Raw genomic sequence first — 19709 nt, forward strand, 5'->3', positions numbered from 1 at the left:
CTCAAGAAACAAACAGTCTTTTTGAAATACCTAGCTGATTGGAGTCTCAACCAAAGTGCTGAAGCTAGAATGAATTACACAAAGCAGGGCTGAGCAAGTGATCAAATATTCGCTTTACTCGTAGGGCAACAGCCTTGCTGCTTAAGTTTTCATCAGCCATTCTTTCGCCTCACGTGATAAACACATGTGAAGAATGCCCAACGTCTTCTTGTTGTGGTTGAAACGACATTTCGCAGTTGAACAAGTTGGCAACTACAAAGACAAGGGTAAACTGGCATGACTGGCCTAGAAGGGGCACAAAATCTGACAGTTGCTGACAAGCAACTGACACCTGATGAAGGAGTTCTCACGGAATCTCCCAAAATGACAAACATCCACGAGATCGTGGAGGATACCGCCGCCTCAAGCGAAAACGGCGACTCAGAAGCAAAAGAAATAGCTGCCAAGATTCGTGCAGGTACGCTGGAGAACGTAGAATTCACAGAATATGCGAATTACCTTGGCACGCCAGGAAACGACCAAATTCTGCGTGAGTTTTTGCTTCTGCTTGACCCGCTACCATCTTCCATAACAGGAACACTGCGAAAGCTTTCAAGCAGTCTCTATTTTATTGCAGAGGCTGCAAACCTTGATACAATCCTCGAGGCACTTTCTAGGCAATGGCTAAGTGAGCACAACAAGGCGCACTATCAGGACAACTACAAATTGTGCCACATTGTTATGTTTGCGCTTCTGATGCTCAATTCTACTCTCCACAACTCAGAGGCCGACCTCAGCTTCACCATAGAAGAGTTTAGGGAAAACACTATCAACGCGCTGCAAAAAGAAAGCCCCGATATTGATGTACCAAGCTTCAATCGCGAACTCTCCTTGTGCTACTACCAATTGGACAACGAACAGCTTCCACTTCTGCGGCCACCCTCGCAACCAAGATACAGCCTTTCTGGGCGGCGAACAAACGGCAACGGGGGCCATTCAAATATGAAAAAAGCTTCAATGCTTTCTTTGGAGCGATTCCAGACTAATCAGTCTCTGATATCCACGCAGAATAGTATGGCGACGCTTACCTCCAGGGACACAACTGCAAACAGCAATTACCGCATGCGCAACAACAAACCATTGCAAAAACTGTACTTGGACGAGCCCTTTGACGCCGAGTTGCAGGATTTGAATGGAACACCCTGGCTTATGGATTCTATGGTCAATGTTCAAGAAGCGTCTAAGGCCAACAACTCGACATCGCAGCTCTTGTCGTCTCCTGTAACGCGCAAGCGAAAACTAATGTCATGGTTTCGCAAACACACCAAGGACACCATTTTCAATGAAAATATTCACGCTGCCGACACAGATAACTGGCAGCATGCACGCATTCGCATTTATCAAGGGCGACTGTTTGTTTACAAATTTAAAGGCTTTGGACGTGAGCGCTCCATACCGAGGGATATTCACAAATGGAGTCTTGAAATGTGCAAGAGGTCATGCTCGCAATTTCACGTCTACAACCTCTACGGCACTATTGCATCGCTGGTTCAGGAAAACATAGTAGCAAGCGAAAACTCAAATGTGAGTAGCGCCAGCTTTTTGATTGACTTCCCACATGGCCTTGATTCTACAAGCGGCCTTTCTTTCAGGTTCAAAACGCGGAACCAAGACGAAGCCAAGCAATTTACTGCGTGCTGCAATTTCTGGAGTGCTCGTATTTCACCAATACCCTCTGCCCAGGTTGAAATGATATCCAATGAAGAATATGGCTGGAGTCCACGTTTACTTGAAGGTGAGAGCGGTGCGGAACAGGTAAACTTAGCTCAGGTTAAGTTGGCTCATTGGAAGCCGCTTGTAGGCCTTGACGCTATTTTCTCCGAGCTAGATGAGGGTATTGCGCTGTGGGATTTCGACTCTCAGCTGGGAAATCTTCGCGTGTTCACTGAGCTTCTGGGCGCTCAGCTCGACGAACATAATGCCGTAAAACCCAAGATGGTTGAGCTCTGGGCCAAAAAGGGGCGCGAATATCAACCTCAGTTCGAGGCCGCAATGGAAAACTGGAACAACAAGTACTTGTATCTCAACAAGCAATACCAAAAGCACCTGGTCTATTTAAAGGCCCTGGAGAATGCCGTGCAGTTCTACGAACGCTCCAAAAGCGTCAAGAATCCAGAAACAAAGAACGCAGCCAAAGAGCAGTCTTAAACAAAAGCAGCTTACAGTGGAACGCGTTCGTCACACTACAAACTAATATAGAATACCTTATAGATCCCAGAGCTAGACTCTGAGCTCAGTTGTAATGATTAATATTTATGGGCGGCACTGCTAAAATATGTCTTATCATGTGACATAATATTGAAAACAAGATGAACCTAGAGGTATTTGCCACTGGCTCAATCAACCTTCAAAACAAGCGAGGAACCAAAAGACAGTGAGATAGTCTCGCAGAAGATTAGAAAAAATGTCTGATCCAAGCTCCATTAACGGTATGTTGCCCTTTTCGCGCCGAGCTTCTATGTCCACAGAAAGCTACTATTTTCAAACTAAATTGAGCGACCTTAAGCGGGAGATCCGTCCACAAGTTTTCAGCCCAAACTAACGTTTCACATTACAGGTGGTATCGTCGTAGCCATGACCGGTAAAGATTGCGTAGCAATTGCATGCGATCTGCGCCTTGGTAGCCAATCTTTGGGTGTTGCCAACAACTTCGAAAAGATCTTTCATTATGGGCATGTCTTCCTAGGGCTAACAGGCTTAGCTACCGACGTAACAACCCTATCAGAGACCTTCAGATACAAGACAAACATGTACAAGCTCAAGGAGGATCGCTTCATAGAGCCTGAAACATTCACACAACTTGTATCGAGTACACTGTACGAGAAGAGATTCGGCCCCTACTTTACAGGCCCTGTCGTGGCAGGCATCAACTCGAGAACAGGAAAGCCCTACATCTCTGGCTTCGATCTAATTGGGTGCATTGATGAGGCCAAAGACTTTGTGGTTAGTGGAACCGCCTCGGAACAGCTGTTTGGTATGTGTGAATCACTTTACGAACCCAACCTAGAACCTGAAGACCTTTTCGAAACGATAAGTCAAGCCCTTCTGAATGCGGCTGATCGTGACGCTTTGTCGGGATGGGGTGCTGCCGTATACATAATCAAGAAAGACAAGGTCATTAAGCGCTACCTAAAGACCAGACAAGATTGATGATGCAGCCCCGGGGACCAAATGCATATTGTATGATAACGTTAGAGGTACGTAATTCCTAAATCCAGTCTGGTATCATTACCGTGGGTTTGCTCGCCAGTTTCAACTCACGGCTTTGTGCACGATACATAAATAAAGTATAGATTCGCCGAACTATTTACATGAAGAAACTTTGTCCTTGCGTCACAGCTTCATTTGTTTTCCTTTGCTTGCTCCTTTTGCTTCTTGGCCACCTGTTCCTGGATAATCCTCTTCAAAATAGCATCCTCGCCATACTCTTCTTCCCGGATCTGCTTCCACTTAGCTTCCACAACTTTCTGTTTCTTGCGATTCTCTAAAATGGCAGCTTTTCCTACCTCGTATCTAGCCTGATGCAAACATTTTGAAAGAGCTTCTTTCTCGTTATTACATAGCCCAAGGGCTCTTTTATAATACTCAGCCTGGTGGCACTTATCAAGTGCCTCAATGAGGTCGAGACATGCTGAAAAATCTGTTAGTTGTCAAAAAGCTTATCCTTGCCATCGGCAACTTTGGTACTTACAATGGAACCTTTGGGATTCAAGTTGGGGATGCATATCGCTCTTTTGAGTGCTAGCTTCTGTTCTTGTTTTTTTATCGGAAAGTCTTGGATTAAATCAATATATTATTTCTCTGCGTTCAAACAGGCCTTGCTATACCAATAGAAAAAACATCATTGTAACTACTCTAGCGCTAGGATGGCCAGTGTGCAGCTCAGTTCCAGAGACATCTCTGTGTTTTCAAATGAATATAAAGAGCGAAGAAGGCTTCAGATGATGCGTTTCTTTGGTGCGACGGCATTCACTCTAATATCTGCACGTTTGGCCTTCAGAGGGGTTCAATCTAGGAAGTGTATGTTGAAATGCGAACTGAAGTACCAAGATATACCGTCAAACACATACTAACGTATTACAGATGTGCCTAATATGTTTCAGCTAAATCACAAACCGCCAACATACTCTTTTCAGGGCGAAGCGGTTAGCGCACTTGCATTTGGGACAGGCCTAGCCACAGGCACTTTTTCCATGCTTGTCTTTGGCACTTGTTGGGTATGGGACATATCGTCGCTGGCAGAGTTCACACTAAAGATGAAGAAACTCATGGGAGAGCCAGTGACTGATCAAGCACTTTTGGAAAACACACCCATGGACGAAGATACTAGGAAAGTTGCAGAGGCGCTCGAAGACATGCTCAAGGGCTCACGGAAAGATTGAGACCTATGGCAATTCGCATGGGATTTTTAAATATGGAGATGTAAACTTGTATATAATGTGGGATCATACACTACGTCGACGATCTTGAATACCGCATCAACTAAACAACACCGGAAAGGGCATCAAAGCGCCCAAGACCATCTAGGAAGGGGGCCAAGCGAGGGTCCAAATGACCAGTCAAAGATCGAGCCCACACCTCACGAGATCTAGGTCTAGTGCGGATGAGATATTGACGAGAAGCAGACACAATACTGTGCTCTCGACATCTTTTGTGTCAACACGGAGAGCCGATGAGCAACCTGCATCACCATTGAGCGCTCACAAACCGAGGCGAACGAGAAGCGGAACAGCCAAAAGTATAAATAATCTCAAGCATGACATTCACCATGTTCAACAAGATCTGGTAAGGCTACGGAAATCAAAGGAAGATACCGAGAAACTTAAGGAGTCAGCAACGAACGACATATACCCCGGAAACTATTCCCAAGAGCACCTTCAACGCCATTCAATGGTGTTGCAGTCGAACAACCAGTTACGGAAGCTCGACCAACAGATCAAAAAATCTGGAGATCTTCTTTCATCGCTCAGAAAGAAATTAGACAGCACAACGGAAGAGGTACGTCCTACTGCGAGCACAAATCCCAGTTTTATTAGCAAGGAATTGAGGCGTACCTCAGACTATACGACTGCAGATGATAGCACAACTGCGGAAGAATTGTCCGCCCGATCTTTATCTGAAGACGACGTATCTTCGGCAAGTCTTGACGAAGCTAGCAATGGGGAGTCTCCAGGAAATAAACAGGTGTCGAGTAGCGACGCAGCAGCTAGCGAGAAGCATGCTACATGGCTCGTTAGTGACTATTTGCAAAGTTTACAAGACAAAAATGCGTCAACAGATTATCTGTTGGAAACTGCTAATGACCTCACGCTGCTTTTGAAACAGAACCCTACCATCAAATTTGATCTTTATCTTCCTGCATTCTCGAGTACTATCCAGCAGTTGCTTCTGAGCGATGCTGATGTGACCGTTGCTGCTGCGTACCGGATATGCCGCCATCTGATCACTGGTCAAGAATTTATTCAGGAGCTGTTAAAATTGCACTTGGAGCCGTTCCTTATCATTTCACTTGCAAAACCGAACTCGTGTTACGTGGAGAGGCTACATGCTCTGAAACTGATACGCTCGTTTCTTGGACATGATGCAGGCATAACCCTTGGTCTTGTTCAAGCTATTATAAGCTGTATTGAAAAACCAGATGATAGGTTAAGAGAAGTTGCATTAGAAACATTACTAGAACTGTGCTATACTAAGCCTATGTTTGTACGACGTTGCGGCGGTATTCAATTTCTAGGGTCATTCATAGGTGAATGCTCTTCTCCTCAACAGGCGGCTTACGTCCTCGACGCCATGCTAGACCTCATGACATTTCGGGAAACTCGAAGTTGTTTCATTGATAGCTTTGATGTGCGCGTAGTGCTCACTTCTTTATCAGACTCCCAAATTAAGGCCAACTTTAACGCGGAAAGACTCAAAAGTGGAATCAACCTTGTTAGCCGATGCCTCACAAACTATAACGGTATTATACTTTTCTCTCAAGATGACTTCAGACCTCTGCGCGAGCTTCTTGCCTTTTTTCAGGCTCCACAGCTCGCATCATACTTGGTCGACCTGTTTTTAGACGTTCTTCGAATCAGGTCAATCTCGCCTACAGGTAAGAAAACTGCCAACCACAATTTCAAAATTTCTCCATCACACTTTCATTTTGAGACAATGCCCATCAATCAATATGTGGGTCTTTTGGCGGGCGTTCTTTACAAGGTCGGTTTTATAGATTGTCTGTTGGGGGTTTTAATTCAATTAGCGCCAGGCAAAAAGGACCACGGAGTGGCGGCCAAAACTAGGTATCTCATAACAGAATACTGCAACATAGCAATGAATTTAGCGGGGCTTAAACCGAGCGCGTCAGCGGGCCTTCTTTCCTTCAATTATTCCGATTTCGAGAAAGTGTTCTCTGAAGTTTTCCAGTATGAAAAGGTCACTAATAAGCTCAACAAAAGTAGAAATACCATTGGAATGTCCGATATAGGTTCATTGCGAGACATAATGGATTTTTCTGAGCAACTAAAGCACAAAGCGCTTATAAATGATGTTGACGAAGCTCGTTTCAAAAGAATGGTTTACGATACCAGGGTCCTACAAACAAAAGATTTTTCTCTATGGAACTGGAGTATTTTATCTGACCTCCTTGAGGGACCTCTTTTGAATGGCAAGAGGCTTGACGATCTCGCCAGAACAACCAAGTTTTTTCGGCGTCTTATGGTGTTCTACAGACCGATGAGATTTCGTTTTTCAAAGATTCGTCAAGGCTCTAGACTTGCGCCCAAGTGCGTGCATGTGGGGCGCCAACTTTTCAGAACTCTCACATCAAACCGAGAAGGCATTAAGGTTTTGAGTGATGATACAAAGTTAATACCTCAGATTGCGTCTCTTCTTTTCAAGGCGATGGAAGGTCACACAGCTGGGAACGTTTTCTCCAGGGAAAGCCTCTCGAAAACTGTATGCGCAGGCTACTTTAAAATTATAGGGACCTTTACCGAATCACTCAGAGGTGTAAGAATTTTGGAAAAATGGAATGTGTTTACTGTCATCTACAAAATGTTTCAACACACTTCAAAGTTTACCGACTCTTTTTTGCTTCTCATTCTCCCAGAGCTGGATCTTGAGCACTCTCTGCACTGTCGGAACATACTGAATAAAGCCCTTGTTCATCCCATGGAAGAAGTTCGCGTCGAAGCAACACGCTTGCTCGGAAACAAAATACAAGACATACCACAAAAAGCGAGCACTAGCGGGAGAGAAAAGGTCCTTGAGAAATTTCTCGTTGAGCTGCTTGTTCGCCAGCTTTACGACTTGTCACCTAAGGTAATTGCAGCCGCTGATAAAATACTCTATGACTATTGCGCCACACAAGACTGGCCTCCTCGAGTGGATATACCCCGTCATCATCTGCTGGATCAGCTAATGTTTATACGGTCTCCTATTCTTCTGGAATTCTTAAAGACCCCTGCCGGTTTCAAGCAATTGAACGACATTGGTTTTGTGGAGACAGAGAGGGAAAAATGGATATCGCACAAGAACAAAGAGTACGTTAGCAGAGTTGAAGCTTTTATTCAAGCCGAGGCGTCGAAATTTTCTAACGACACATCTTACAGTACACCGTCGCGGAAGAAACTGCCAATGCATTTCTGCCACAGTCTCGCTAGCACTGAGGAAGGAGTAAACTTGATATCTCAAAAAGGAGACTTTGTTCAAATCATAAACATCATAAAGAGGTATCGTCATAATAACTTTCCCGACCTAACTGTGGATGAGGACATAGAACTAAAGGCCGCCCTATGGTGTTGTGGCCATATTGGCTCAACTGAGCCGGGGATAAACCTTTTGGACAACTACTCGATTGTCAACGACATTGTTAGCATAAGCTTAAGAACGTCTTCAATGTCCATCAAGTTCACATCATTTTTTGTATTAGGGTTAGTTGCCAAGACGAATGAGGGTTGCGAGATATTGGACGAGCTTGGCTGGGACTGCAGCTTGAATGTACAAAAGGTCCCATTAGGGCTCACTTTCCCAAGAGATGTGCTGCGGTTCTTGCGATTCCCAGAATCAAACCTCAGCGATGACCGTTTTGCCGATCAGGGCACGCAAATAAATGACGGCGACGCCCCACTTGAGTATGAAGTACCAACCTTGGACTTAGATATGCTTTTGAATAATAAGGCAAAGGCAGAAAACACGATGGGAGATGCGCAAGAAGAGTTACAAGCGGAAATTGAACGCCAAACACGAAACCTAGAGATGTTCAGGCTGCAGGCTTGTCAGATTAGCTCCGACGAAGCGCTCGATAGAGTGATGCGGGCCGCCAGCAAGCTCAATAATCACATATTGTGCAACGCTGCCGTAAAAGAAATCACTGAAGTAATTTCCACGTACGGAGCGGCGAGGTTCGAGACTCCAAAAGTGTTCTTTTGGGTTCTTGGGCTCTTGGAACAATACCGGTTTAAGCCACAAGCTCGCAAGTTCCTGTGCGACCTTCTCCTGCGCAAGAAGACCCTCGAAGTCATGATTCGCAAGGATAAGAAAAAACGCAAGTCTTAGAGGCGTAGCGAAGCTGCAATACTCCTTTTCCGCTATCAATACCCATTTCTCATGTAACATTACTAGCATCGTGCGCAGAAATCGCGCCGCCTAAAAAACACATTATACATACAATGCATGCCCCTATTGTTGCAAGCAAGTTCACAGGTCCTTGTAAAGTAGAGGCGACTGTTTATAAAGCGCATACGAGTCTTTCAGGACTTCTGGTATCTCAATATCCTCTAGTGCTTTACTGTCTATGTCATGCAAAAGCTGAGAGTATTGTTTCAGTTCAGGGACCTTGAGCAGTGCGCTTTCTGAAATTGTTTGCTGTGAAGCCTCCTGTCCATCATCAAGCTCTTGTAGCACGGCCATGACACTTGCCATTTTTCGCAGCATTGTGGTGTACTCCCTCTTTAACGATGACTCTTGCTTGGTGAGCTCTTCCCGCCTCGATAGTTGCTTTGCATATTCTTTGGAGGGTACTGGAATTTTAGAGCTGGTCATTAGGTTGCAAGCTCGAGCTTACATATAAGCTGATAAAGCACCGATGATCTGCCGTGCTAATCAAGTCAATTTGATGGAAGTTACAAATTCGTAAACAATGACATCAACGAGCTCGTGACGAGAGTGCACGTAAAAGGTGGGCTGCCGTTTGGACGATGCTTACGCACAGGCGAGTCGTTCAATCAAACGATTTCCGCAAGCCATGCCAGGCACTTAGGCGGCAATCTGGGTAGCGCTAGTCCCACTATATTAGACAAATCCAGATTTTTCTGTATTGCCGTCGTCATCGGAAAATTATATTCAATCTCAGCACAATTTAGATAGGTGCGCAAAACATAAAATCCAAGCTACGGTGGTTGCGGTTTGCTGTCATATGATTTTTGGAAGCCTCACTATAATTTAGCATCCCCTTCATATTAATCTTTCTTAGGGACAAAAATCTTAGAATGCCAGTACTCGAGATGGATTTATTAAATCGTAAGGATTGATTCGAGAATTATCAGCTAGATGAGCAGAAATTTAGAGATGTTTGAAGCTTCAAAGCTAAGTTAAAGATGATAAGCCACCACCTTTCTACTATATAACCCTGACATCTCACTTCAAATGCCAAAGAAACCTGAGCAGTGTTAAAAATCTGGCCCTAACAAAAAAATCGAATTGCAAATGATTTTTCATTGGCGCCGGCAATAAATTTAACGTGCCAGACTTTGTTTGAGGGATCAAAAAATTTGAAGGTTTCCTTCTGTTTGATATGCTGCACAGACAGTTAGGAGCCACTATTCGATAAGAGTATTCGCAGCATTGAAACTTCCTCGATCAGTCTCCCAGTCTTCAATTTGCATGTCGCCGCGTATGTTGCGACCCATACATAATACTTAAAAACCTATGCGCTTTGTCCTGCCCTCTCTCGAGCTTCGCATACCCATACCAACTGCAACTATTGGATGCCTTTCCATCGCATGCTATGCTGTCTACTAAATCTTCGGTCCACTTTTTGCAGCGGTAGAAACCCACTGCGCAAACAAAAAAGTGTTGTACATGACCGAACAAAATTACTAGGTTGCGGGCCCTGTTGAAAGGAGTGTTCTCGTAAACGCTGTCCTTGATCAACGTGTTTGCGAAAAGATAGCATAACGGAAGAAACACAACTGTCACTATTCCCTGCCCATAAATGTAGCGCTGCTGGTGTACCCAGTTTTTCAGCCTTTCGGGGCATCTTTCGTCGGTACATTCAATCTCAGGATGTTCGTGCTTGAACTTCAGATATCTTTTCTTACTGAGGCTTTTCATTGAGAAAGCGAAGCTACACACAGAGCCAGTGAGTCGTAAAACAAAAACGTTTTGCACAGGAGCAGTCGCCATGGTGGGAATTCCGAGCTGGTTTAGTGTACGAATCTCTACTAGTATTTCTGACTGCATAAGTGATTAATTTATACAGTCCACACGGGGCGAATCCTTTTTCAAGTATAATAAACAGCTACAGGTCTCACTAGGGTGGCACCAAAGCGACAACGAAACCCAGAAACCAAGCCGGAAGTCTGATCAATAAAAAGCTTAGTTTTTGCGTTGGCATATAGCTGAGAGCCTGCTCGGAAAAGCGTTTTTTGTCTTCTTTTGCCCTGTTCGCAACAACTTTTAGGCTTCCAACAGCTTAGCGCCTGGGCTCATTTGCCCCGAATTTGATCTTCAACCTCCCCTTCAACCTGTTTGCAAACCCTAAACGTGGGTTGAAGTTTTCCTCATTCTTGGGTCTTTTTTCCTCATTCTGAGGTCCTTTTCATCATCAACCTCAAGCTGCTTACAAGTATTCTATTTACCTAAAACTGAAGCCTTTGTTGCTGAGGTCTTGCTTTTCTGTAGCAGGTCGCAAAAGCCACAAGCGCTTTGTGCCCCGTGCAGTTTCTCTACCCAGGGTGACCGAGTGTTTCACAGCAGTCGAATACTCCTACAATCAGAGAATCCTTGTCTTGAAGGAAACTAGTATCGTCAGCTATCGATCACGTAAGCTGAGAATAACCCCGTTGTCAGAGGATTCGCTTACGGCATCAAGCGGCGACATCGCCAAAATTGAGATGGGCGGATTTACTCAGGCATCGTACACAGTGCGAGTCAAAGCAAGAATATCATTTCGAACGCACAAGTAATTCGACGTCCTATTACGTAGAGTAGCACACTGTTGAGACTCCTCCAAGGCCAGCTCGGAGAAGAGAGGAATTGGGCGCGGAAAGCCTATATGCTCTCACCTGCCAATTTCGGCTAAATTCAAGGCAACTTCTACGCGCCGCGGCTCCCTCGGCGTCGCTGTCAGCCTTCTATCGGAACCCTTCCGGACCCCGTGACTACTCCAATTATGGCTTCAACAACTGCCGGCCTCTCCAATTCACCGCCGAAGGTCTGGAATGCTGACTCGCACCGTCGTCTGTTCCTGCTCGTACACGTTGGCCGACTCCGACCAACTTTGGCACGCGCACGTGATACGTACGCTGTGGTGGCTCTGCATCGGCTCGGACTCACAATCATTAAAACACCGTTTTTAATACCTGGCCAAGCCACAAATATCACGGGCTCATCTGACATTTTACTCGCATGTGAATTGGAGCACGCAGCTCGCGCCAGTGTGTGAGTCGCGTACGCGCATAATCTGACGCGCGCCGTTCGCGCGGATTCATTCAAATCGCGAAGTCCACACTTTCCGCCCGGGCTCAAGCCCCAAGTTTACACCGACGAATCAAGGGAAGAAGCACTAAGCTGCGATGAAAGCCACTTACCGCAGGAAATTGGGATATATTGGAAAATTTTTTAAACGATCGCTAGAGCCTGTGAAAGTGTGAGAAGTATATAAGTCGGGTCAATTGATTCACTACCCTTCGACTTCAAGTTCAAGGCTCACCATCCTCCTTCACAGATCAAACTCAAGGGGTTCTGCATATAATACAAAATGGTTCAATCATCCGTCCTAGGTTTCCCAAGAATCGGCGCCAACAGAGAGTTGAAGAAGGCCACTGAGGCCTACTGGCAAGGTAAGGTCAGCGTCGAGGACCTGCTGAAGGTCGGTAAGGACATCAGAGCCAACAACTGGAAGTTGCAGAAGGAAGCTGGTGTGGACGTTATTCCATCCAACGACTTCTCCTTCTACGACCAGGTTTTGGACTTGTCCCTGCTCTTCAACGTCATCCCAGAGCGTTACGCCAAGTACAACTTGTCCCCACTGGACACTTTCTTCGCCATGGGTAGAGGTTTGCAGAGAAAGGCCACCGAGACCGAGAAGGCCGTCGATGTCACCGCCTTGGAGATGGTCAAGTGGTTCGACTCCAACTACCACTACGTCAGACCAACCTTTTCCCACTCCACCCAGTTCAAGCTGAACGGCCAGAAGCCTGTCGACGAGTTCTTGGAGGCCAAGGCTTTGGGCATCCAGACCAGACCAGTTCTGTTGGGTCCTGTCTCTTACCTGTTCTTGGGTAAGGCCGACAAGGACTCTTTGGACTTGGAGCCATTGTCTTTGCTACAGAAGTTGGTCCCACTCTACGCTGAGATCTTGAAGAAGTTGGCTGAGGCCGGCGCCACCGAGGTCCAGATCGACGAGCCAATCTTGGTTTTGGACTTGCCTCAAGAGGTCAAGGCCGCTTTCAAGACTGCCTACGACTTCCTAGCCTCTCAATCCGGTTTGCCAGCTATCACTTTCGCCACCTACTTCGGCACTGTGGTTCCAAACTTGGACGCCATCAAGGAGTTGCCAGTCGCTGCTTTCCACTTTGACTTTGTCAGAAACCCAGAGCAGTTCGACCAGGTTGCTGCTATCCTAAAGGACAACCAGTCTCTATCTGTCGGTGTTGTCGACGGTAGAAACATCTGGAAGAACGACTTCGCCAAGTCCTCCGCCCTTGTGCAGAAGGCTATTGAGAAGTTGGGCAAGGACAGAGTCATTGTCGCCACCTCTTCTTCTTTGTTGCACACCCCAGTTGACTTGGAGAACGAGAAGAAGTTGAACCCAGAAATCAAGGATTGGTTCTCTTTCGCTACCCAGAAGGTCAAGGAGGTCGTGGTCATCGCCAAGAACGTTTCCGGTGAGGACGTTTCCGCTGAGTTGAAGACCAACGCTAAGTCCGTCTCTAACAGAGCTTCTTCCAACATTACCAACAACGAGGAGGTTCAAAAGAGAGTTGCCTCTATTGACGAGAAGATGTCCACTCGTTCTTCCCCCTTCCCAGCGAGATTGGAGGAGCAGAAGAAGATCTTCAACTTGCCATTGTTCCCAACCACCACCATTGGTTCTTTCCCACAAACCAAGGACATCAGAATCAATAGAAACAAATTTGTTAAGGGCACCATCACTGCTGAGGAGTACGAGAAATTCATCAACTCCGAGATTGAGACTGTTATCAGATTCCAGGAGGAGATTGGTCTAGACGTCTTGGTCCACGGTGAGCCTGAGAGAAACGACATGGTTCAGTACTTCGGTGAGCAAATTGACGGTTACACCTTCACCACCAACGGCTGGGTCCAGTCTTACGGTTCTAGATACGTCAGACCACCTATCATTGTTGGTGACTTGTCCAGACCAAAGGCTATGTCCGTCAAGGAGTCTGTCTACGCTCAATCCATCACTACCAAGCCTGTTAAGGGTATGTTGACTGGTCCAGTCACCTGTTTGAGATGGTCTTTCCCAAGAAACGATGTTGACCAGAAGACTCAGGCCTTGCAATTGGCTTTGGCTCTGAGAGACGAGGTTAACGACTTGGAGGCTGCCGGTATCAAGGTCATTCAAGTTGACGAGCCTGCTTTGAGAGAGGGTTTGCCATTGAGAGCTGGCGACGAGCGTGCCGCTTACTTGCAATGGGCTGCTGAGTCTTTCAGAGTCGCCACCTCCGGCGTCGCTAACAAGACTCAAATCCACTCCCACTTCTGTTACTCCGACTTGGATCCAAACCACATCAAGGCTTTGGACGCTGATGTTGTTTCCATCGAATTCTCTAAGAAGGATGATCCAAACTACATCGCTGAGTTCCAGAACTATCCAAACCACATCGGTCTAGGTTTGTTCGACATTCACTCTCCAAGAATTCCTTCTACTGAGGAGTTCATTTCCAAGATCGAGACCATCATGAAGTCTTACCCAGCTGAGAAGTTCTGGGTCAACCCTGACTGTGGTTTGAAGACCAGAGGTTGGGAGGAGACCAAGTTGTCTTTGACCCACATGGTTGAGGCTGCCAAGCACTTCCGCGAGGTTTACGCCAAGAAATAAACTAGTGGCTTAACCCACTAACTGCTGCAGGAAATGCAGCACTCTTTCTCACTATTACAAATAATATTGGGCTTATATTAGCAAGCTGCCGGCCCTCATTGAGTGAGGGTTAGGTCTGGCTGTTTGCTAGGGATTCAACATCGGTGCTTAGTTTAGTGTATAATAAATTTCAACAATATCTTAAAAGAAGCGGGCGCCTTGGGCTTGTCGCCATGGCGCTACGTCACGACTCAAGGGAATATGCCCTCACAGTTCGGTATTATAGTGTGCTCAGGCGCAGCATGCGTCCTGATTCATTGCTTCATTCAAAAAGCTAAAAAACTCCAGGGCATATAGATACAGGCCCGCCAGTTGCAGAACCGGACAGATGCATTCCGCACAAGAGAATCAATAGTGTTGATATAAGGGAACTACGTTTTCGTAGTCTTAAAATACTATTGACAGCTGTGGGTGTAGAGAGAAATATGATTTACGATGCTGCTTGGTGTTAAATTCGTTAGTGGGTTAAAAAAGCCGATGCGAGCACTCAAGAGCGCTTATCTTGCAGAGCCTTTTCAATCATGAGGCCCAAAATCTCTGCTTTCGATTGAAGTTCAATCGTGTACGTAGTTGTTGGATTGTTAGACGTTTTCGTGCTCGAGATTAATTTCGAGGGCTCAAAAAATGTGCGGTAGAGAATGCTAACGAGTTATTGAGATATACGTTGCGGGAGCCTTGGCGTCTGGCTACCATCTTGAAATATGCATCTACTCGGTCTCTGCGAGCCCTTGTGCTCTTTTACCTACTGGCAAAGGGCGTAGTCATCAGCTACGTTTTCTATATGGTCTAGTGATTTGTTGAGATAAAGTGGCAAGACCCTAAAGAAGGACCATCATTTCAATCATCACTGGTCCAACTTTGATAGCCTCAATGTCAGACGAAAACATTCAGCAGTTTATGACGTTGTCCAATGCCTCCCTCGAAACCGCTCAGTCTTACTTGGGCGAATTCCCAGACCTAGGAGTATGTACCACGAACATGACACTAAGCCAGCCCTTTGGACTGTTCAGGTAGCCAAAATTCACTGGACAATGTGGCAAAAGTAGTTATACTAACTTGAACAATATTCAGGATGCTTTGAATGCTTTTTACGCCGCTCAAAATGATAACCCTAGTTCACAACCCGCCTCTGGAACAAGCACTCAAGAGCCCCGCTCTCGCCCCAGCCGAAGCTTGAGCCCTAAAAACTCCCCTGCCTTGTCACAGTCATCTTCTCGAGCCGCCAAAAAGTCTGGGAACCAGAATCCCAAGTTCAAGAGCTTCTCGGACATTTTGAAAGAGACCAACGCAAACGACGACGACGATGAGCCAAGAAACACATTCGCTGGTGGCGAAACTTCTGGGCTTGAAGTTACTGATCCAAATGATCCAGATTCGCTTATAAGAGACCTGTTAGAAAAGGCGAAGAGAGGCGGTCAGAGGTCGGATGATTCAACCCCTGATGAAGCGCAACGCAAGAAGAGCCACTTCACAGGAAAAGGATTTCGATTGGGATCATCTGTCGACGCTCCTGCTCATGTGGCTGACGACATCCCTGCCGAACCCCTACCCTCCAGACCGCAGAAAGTTACAAGAGAAATTACGTTTTGGAAGGAGGGCTTCCAAGTTAATGACGGTGAATTGTATCGCTACGATGACCCTGCTAACAGTTTCTATCTAAATGAACTGAACCAAGGAAGAGCACCATTGCGTTTGTTGAATGTCGAGTTTGGTCAGGAAGTTGATGTGAATGTGAACAAAAGACTCGACGAAAGCTTTAAGCCCCCAAAACGCAAGCTACAGGGATTCCATGGCACCGGCCAAAGACTGGGCTCTCCAATTCCTGGTGAGTCGCTCTCTCCAGAAGCTACTCCACAGCCGCCGGCCCAGAAGTCACCAGCTTCAAAAGAAGAACCTGCCAAACCCACAGGTGACACTAGTGTACAGATTAGGTACGCTAGCGGAAAGCGTGAAGTGCTGCATTGTAACTCAACAGATACTGTACGGTCCTTGTATGATCACGTTAAAGGCGAGACTGGCAATGCGAAAGCGTTTACCTTGAACCACGCATTCCCTGTTAAGCCAATCGAGAACTTCGACAGCTCTTTGAAAGAGGAAGGACTTTGTCATGCAGTCGTGGTCCAAAGATGGGTCTGAGTCTTTCAAAATGATTGTGATGTTACTCTCTATGTAAACACTTAGTATAGCTTTAATTCGCCTGTGATTTGATCCAGAACTGCCTTTGGCGCAGGCCCCAGCCCGAGCACTGTCGCACTGCCAGCTGCTATTTGAGTCCTTCCCGCATCATGTACCACATAGGAATTGACGCCCAGAGATAGAGCCTTAGCGAACAGTTCGTCCATTGTTTCCTTGTCAGGGCATTTCAAGGTTATCTTAGCTTGGCCATGACTGAGCCACCTCTCTGTCAATGGCAAATTGTAAGACTCGCGGCTTGGGTCAGTGGCTATCAAGCGATAGCATGCCAGTGCAGCATGGCAGCATTGAGCTGCGACCTTACCTTTCTGCATGCCTAAATCCTGACGAATTACTAGTGCCATTCGCACTTCGCCGGGAATATCGTTCAGAGACAAAGAGTTGATTTCAACCTCATCTTCTTCATCCTCTTCATCGTCCCCATCTTCGTAGCCTTCGCTGTCACTCCCTTGCATTTCCTGTTCCTTTTTTGCTTTGGCTTTACACCTTTTCAGAATGTCTTTGACATGATGCTTCTTCAGAGGGCCGGTGGTGCTCACCTGTCCTAGGTAGTATCCACTAGCAAGCGACACTGCCGCTATCCCAAACAGAGTAGCCAGACTATTGATGGACGGTTGCATCGGTTTAGGGGAAATTGGAGCTCTTTATTTCTCTAGGTTGGATCAAAATTTTCTTCAATTAAGGTTAAGTTCATTGATCTATATGGCTCATCTCAAAACTATATTGTAATTACTGAAATACCTTACAACGGTCGCGTAGACGAATGTGAACCAAGAAAACTAATCGATAGTGCCCACACGAGCTGCCCAGATTTCTTCAGCTTGTAGAATGGTATTGTGATTGGCGCGCATCTTGTTAAGAGTTTCCTCATACTCTTCTTGCTCATCAGAGTCAAAAACAATACCACCGCCGGCTTGCAAATAAGCAACACCGTCTTTGTATACCATAGTTCTCAATGCAATACACGTATCCATGGATTTCCCATCATATGACCAGTTGCCAACAGCACCGGCATAAACGCCTCTTGTTTCGCCCTCAAGCTCCCCAACAAGCTCCATGGCCTTAACTTTAGGGGCTCCGCTAACAGTTCCTGCAGGAAAGATGGACCTGAGAGCGTCAAAGCGTGTTTTGTCCTTTCTCAAAGTTCCTGAAACCTGTGAAACCAAATGCTGGACGTGGGAAAACCGTTGCACAGTCAATAGCTTATCAACGTTGGTAGTCATAGGATCACAAACACGGTTCACGTCATTTCTAGCCAGATCAACAAGCATGACATGCTCTGAGCGGTCCTTCAATGAGCTTCTCAAAACGTCAGCCAGCTCATCGTCCTCTGCTGGGGTTTTGCCTCTCTTCACGGTACCTGCGATTGGATGAGTAATGATCTTGTTTTTGGTATCAACTTGACATAGTAGCTCGGGAGACGCTCCGATGACTTGAAAGTCCAGCAAGTCGATGTAAAACAAGTAAGGTGAGGGATTCACAGTCCTCAAGTGCTTGTAGATGTTGAAAGGATGCAGAGAAGTGGGTCTTGCGACTCTCTGAGACGGAACTGCTTGGAAAATATTTCCCTTTTTGATGTGCTCTTTCAGTGTAGTGACATGAGCTTTGTAGCCGCTCTCGCCAATGTTGGAAGTGAAGCTTTGATTTAGCTTGATTGGTGGTTGAATGACGTTTTCCAATGTATCAGAGCTCTCCAGTGTAGAAACCACGTCGCGAACAATTTTCTGCGCCTTTTCGTAGCCTTTCTCTAGCGATTCAGCCGTACGTAAGTCAATGTTGTGAATGATTTGAAAGCGCTGGTAAACGTGGTCGAAGGCTACAATAGTGTCGTACAGCATCAAACATGCCTCTGGCAACTGAAGCACGTTTTTCAGAGGACGCTTAGTTTTGGGCTCAAAATACTTGATACAGTCGTAAGAAACGTAACCGATGGCACCACCACTCAGCTTTGGGATACCAGGAATGTTTTCAGCCAGCTTGTAGTTCTCTAGCTCTTTCTCCAAAACGGTGAGTGGGTCCACCTCTAAGCCAGCAGTAGGACCTGTTTTTATGGTTTTGCGAGGATTGGTGCCCAGGAAAGAGAAACGACCTAGCTGATTGTCAGAAGTTGCGCTTTCAAGAAGGAATGACTGCTTTCTGTCAGGATTGTTCACTTGAGCAAGCTTCAGGTAAGCCAGGTGCGGCGTCAAGTCCATTGCTGGAAGGTAACAGAAGACAGGGTACATGTTGACCGATTCATCGTTCTCCGCAACAAAGCCCTTGAGGGATTCTAGACTTGGTTGCACTTCAACTTTCGTCATGGTGGTGCTCTGAGAATGCGCTTTTAGGATGCAGATAGGTCTTTTGGACTGGAGTTCGTCTGTCCCATCGATGCTCAGTTTTTTATTGAAGTTTTATTAACCAGATGACTCACTGAGGAAATCAACGGCGAACAGACAAAATAAAGAGACTACGCAAATGGTCAATGATATCAATGCAAGGGCCTTAGCGAGACCATGACTAACGCTAGCTTTCAGGCTAATAACGCAGCTTGACAAAAGAGACGACGCCTTGCTTTGTTCGAAATTACCTGTCACTTTAGGATAAAGTGAATTAGGGTGCCCAAGCGTGTTAACAAATGTCCTGGGTAGCGATCCTCGAGGGCCCACACCTTCGGTTGCTAGACCTTTATGCACAAATGTGCTATAATGTTGAAGCAGTACTTGGAAATCGGTTTTAGCGTCGAGTTCAGCCGAAGGAATAAATGTTATAGTAACAGTTGGCATGATATTGGTTTTAGACACCGTGGGGGAGTGACCCAATGGAACAAGGCTGCATTAGATGATAATGATTAAGCCAGGGCATAACAGATAAGCTAACCGTGGTTAAAATGCCAATTTTCAGCCCTTCCTAGCGAATTTGGTGGAAACAGTAAAACGCGTCGCGTGCCGATATTGCACTTGGAAGATTCCGCTGCCAAATAGCCTACTTAGCGAGAAAATTCGTCTGCTAGCAAAGCCTATCACTCCTGTCATCTCGAATATCAAAAAAGGATTTGAATTAATTAAGACAGGACTTGGAGTACACACACTTAAACTGTATTAGTCCAGTGCTAAAATCAGGTGGTGCTAACCGACGAGAACGTTACAAAGCCAAACCCCGCCATGTCGACAATAACTCAGTGCCC

The 19709-nt window shown here is 46.0% G+C and overlaps 12 protein-coding genes across 12 annotated transcripts; 6 read left to right on the forward strand and 6 right to left on the reverse strand.

Annotated features, from left to right (window-relative positions):
• Nucleotides 1–276: 276 nt before the first annotated feature.
• YEL1 (Arf family guanine nucleotide exchange factor YEL1) lies at nucleotides 277–2187 on the forward strand (the record flags this gene model as incomplete). The annotated part of the gene is made up of 1 exon (XM_002552477.1): nucleotides 277–2187. One exon carries the CDS (start codon nucleotides 277–279, stop codon nucleotides 2185–2187), a length of 1911 nt encoding a protein of 636 aa, XP_002552523.1.
• A 256-nt stretch (nucleotides 2188–2443) lies between these two features.
• Nucleotides 2444–3189, forward strand: PUP3 (proteasome core particle subunit beta 3; the record flags this gene model as incomplete). Its single annotated transcript, XM_002552478.1, has 2 exons — nucleotides 2444–2468; nucleotides 2597–3189. 2 exons carry the CDS (start codon nucleotides 2444–2446, stop codon nucleotides 3187–3189), a joined length of 618 nt encoding a protein of 205 aa, XP_002552524.1.
• A 191-nt stretch (nucleotides 3190–3380) lies between these two features.
• On the reverse strand, nucleotides 3381–3764 carry CMC2 (Cmc2p; the record flags this gene model as incomplete). The annotated part of the gene is made up of 2 exons (XM_002552479.1): nucleotides 3381–3670; nucleotides 3731–3764. 2 exons carry the CDS (start codon nucleotides 3762–3764, stop codon nucleotides 3381–3383), a joined length of 324 nt encoding a protein of 107 aa, XP_002552525.1.
• Nucleotides 3765–3905: 141 nt separating this feature from the next.
• Nucleotides 3906–4421, forward strand: AIM11 (Aim11p; the record flags this gene model as incomplete). Its single annotated transcript, XM_002552480.1, has 2 exons — nucleotides 3906–4059; nucleotides 4123–4421. The coding sequence occupies 2 exons, from the start codon at nucleotides 3906–3908 to the stop codon at nucleotides 4419–4421; spliced, it is 453 nt and encodes a 150-aa protein (XP_002552526.1).
• A 169-nt stretch (nucleotides 4422–4590) lies between these two features.
• On the forward strand, nucleotides 4591–8580 carry TSC11 (TORC2 complex subunit TSC11; the record flags this gene model as incomplete). The annotated part of the gene is made up of 1 exon (XM_002552481.1): nucleotides 4591–8580. The coding sequence occupies one exon, from the start codon at nucleotides 4591–4593 to the stop codon at nucleotides 8578–8580; it is 3990 nt and encodes a 1329-aa protein (XP_002552527.1).
• A 141-nt stretch (nucleotides 8581–8721) lies between these two features.
• Nucleotides 8722–9066, reverse strand: IES5 (Ies5p; the record flags this gene model as incomplete). Its single annotated transcript, XM_002552482.1, has 1 exon — nucleotides 8722–9066. The coding sequence occupies one exon, from the start codon at nucleotides 9064–9066 to the stop codon at nucleotides 8722–8724; it is 345 nt and encodes a 114-aa protein (XP_002552528.1).
• An 831-nt stretch (nucleotides 9067–9897) lies between these two features.
• KLTH0C06996g (KLTH0C06996p) lies at nucleotides 9898–10485 on the reverse strand (the record flags this gene model as incomplete). The annotated part of the gene is made up of 1 exon (XM_002552483.1): nucleotides 9898–10485. One exon carries the CDS (start codon nucleotides 10483–10485, stop codon nucleotides 9898–9900), a length of 588 nt encoding a protein of 195 aa, XP_002552529.1.
• Nucleotides 10486–12004: 1519 nt separating this feature from the next.
• Nucleotides 12005–14311, forward strand: MET6 (5-methyltetrahydropteroyltriglutamate-homocysteine S-methyltransferase; the record flags this gene model as incomplete). The annotated part of the gene is made up of 1 exon (XM_002552484.1): nucleotides 12005–14311. One exon carries the CDS (start codon nucleotides 12005–12007, stop codon nucleotides 14309–14311), a length of 2307 nt encoding a protein of 768 aa, XP_002552530.1.
• Nucleotides 14312–15220: 909 nt separating this feature from the next.
• Nucleotides 15221–16486, forward strand: SHP1 (protein phosphatase regulator SHP1; the record flags this gene model as incomplete). Its single annotated transcript, XM_002552485.1, has 2 exons — nucleotides 15221–15313; nucleotides 15422–16486. The coding sequence occupies 2 exons, from the start codon at nucleotides 15221–15223 to the stop codon at nucleotides 16484–16486; spliced, it is 1158 nt and encodes a 385-aa protein (XP_002552531.1).
• A 41-nt stretch (nucleotides 16487–16527) lies between these two features.
• On the reverse strand, nucleotides 16528–17163 carry PTH2 (aminoacyl-tRNA hydrolase; the record flags this gene model as incomplete). Its single annotated transcript, XM_002552486.1, has 1 exon — nucleotides 16528–17163. One exon carries the CDS (start codon nucleotides 17161–17163, stop codon nucleotides 16528–16530), a length of 636 nt encoding a protein of 211 aa, XP_002552532.1.
• Nucleotides 17164–17322: 159 nt separating this feature from the next.
• Nucleotides 17323–18843, reverse strand: TRP2 (anthranilate synthase TRP2; the record flags this gene model as incomplete). The annotated part of the gene is made up of 1 exon (XM_002552487.1): nucleotides 17323–18843. One exon carries the CDS (start codon nucleotides 18841–18843, stop codon nucleotides 17323–17325), a length of 1521 nt encoding a protein of 506 aa, XP_002552533.1.
• A 96-nt stretch (nucleotides 18844–18939) lies between these two features.
• KLTH0C07106g (KLTH0C07106p) lies at nucleotides 18940–19308 on the reverse strand (the record flags this gene model as incomplete). Its single annotated transcript, XM_002552488.1, has 1 exon — nucleotides 18940–19308. The coding sequence occupies one exon, from the start codon at nucleotides 19306–19308 to the stop codon at nucleotides 18940–18942; it is 369 nt and encodes a 122-aa protein (XP_002552534.1).
• Between the last annotated feature and the right edge of the window lie 401 nt (nucleotides 19309–19709).

Source organism: Lachancea thermotolerans (genome assembly GCF_000142805.1).
Source record: "Lachancea thermotolerans CBS 6340 chromosome C complete sequence".
In the NCBI taxonomy this organism is placed as follows: domain Eukaryota; kingdom Fungi; phylum Ascomycota; class Saccharomycetes; order Saccharomycetales; family Saccharomycetaceae; genus Lachancea; species Lachancea thermotolerans.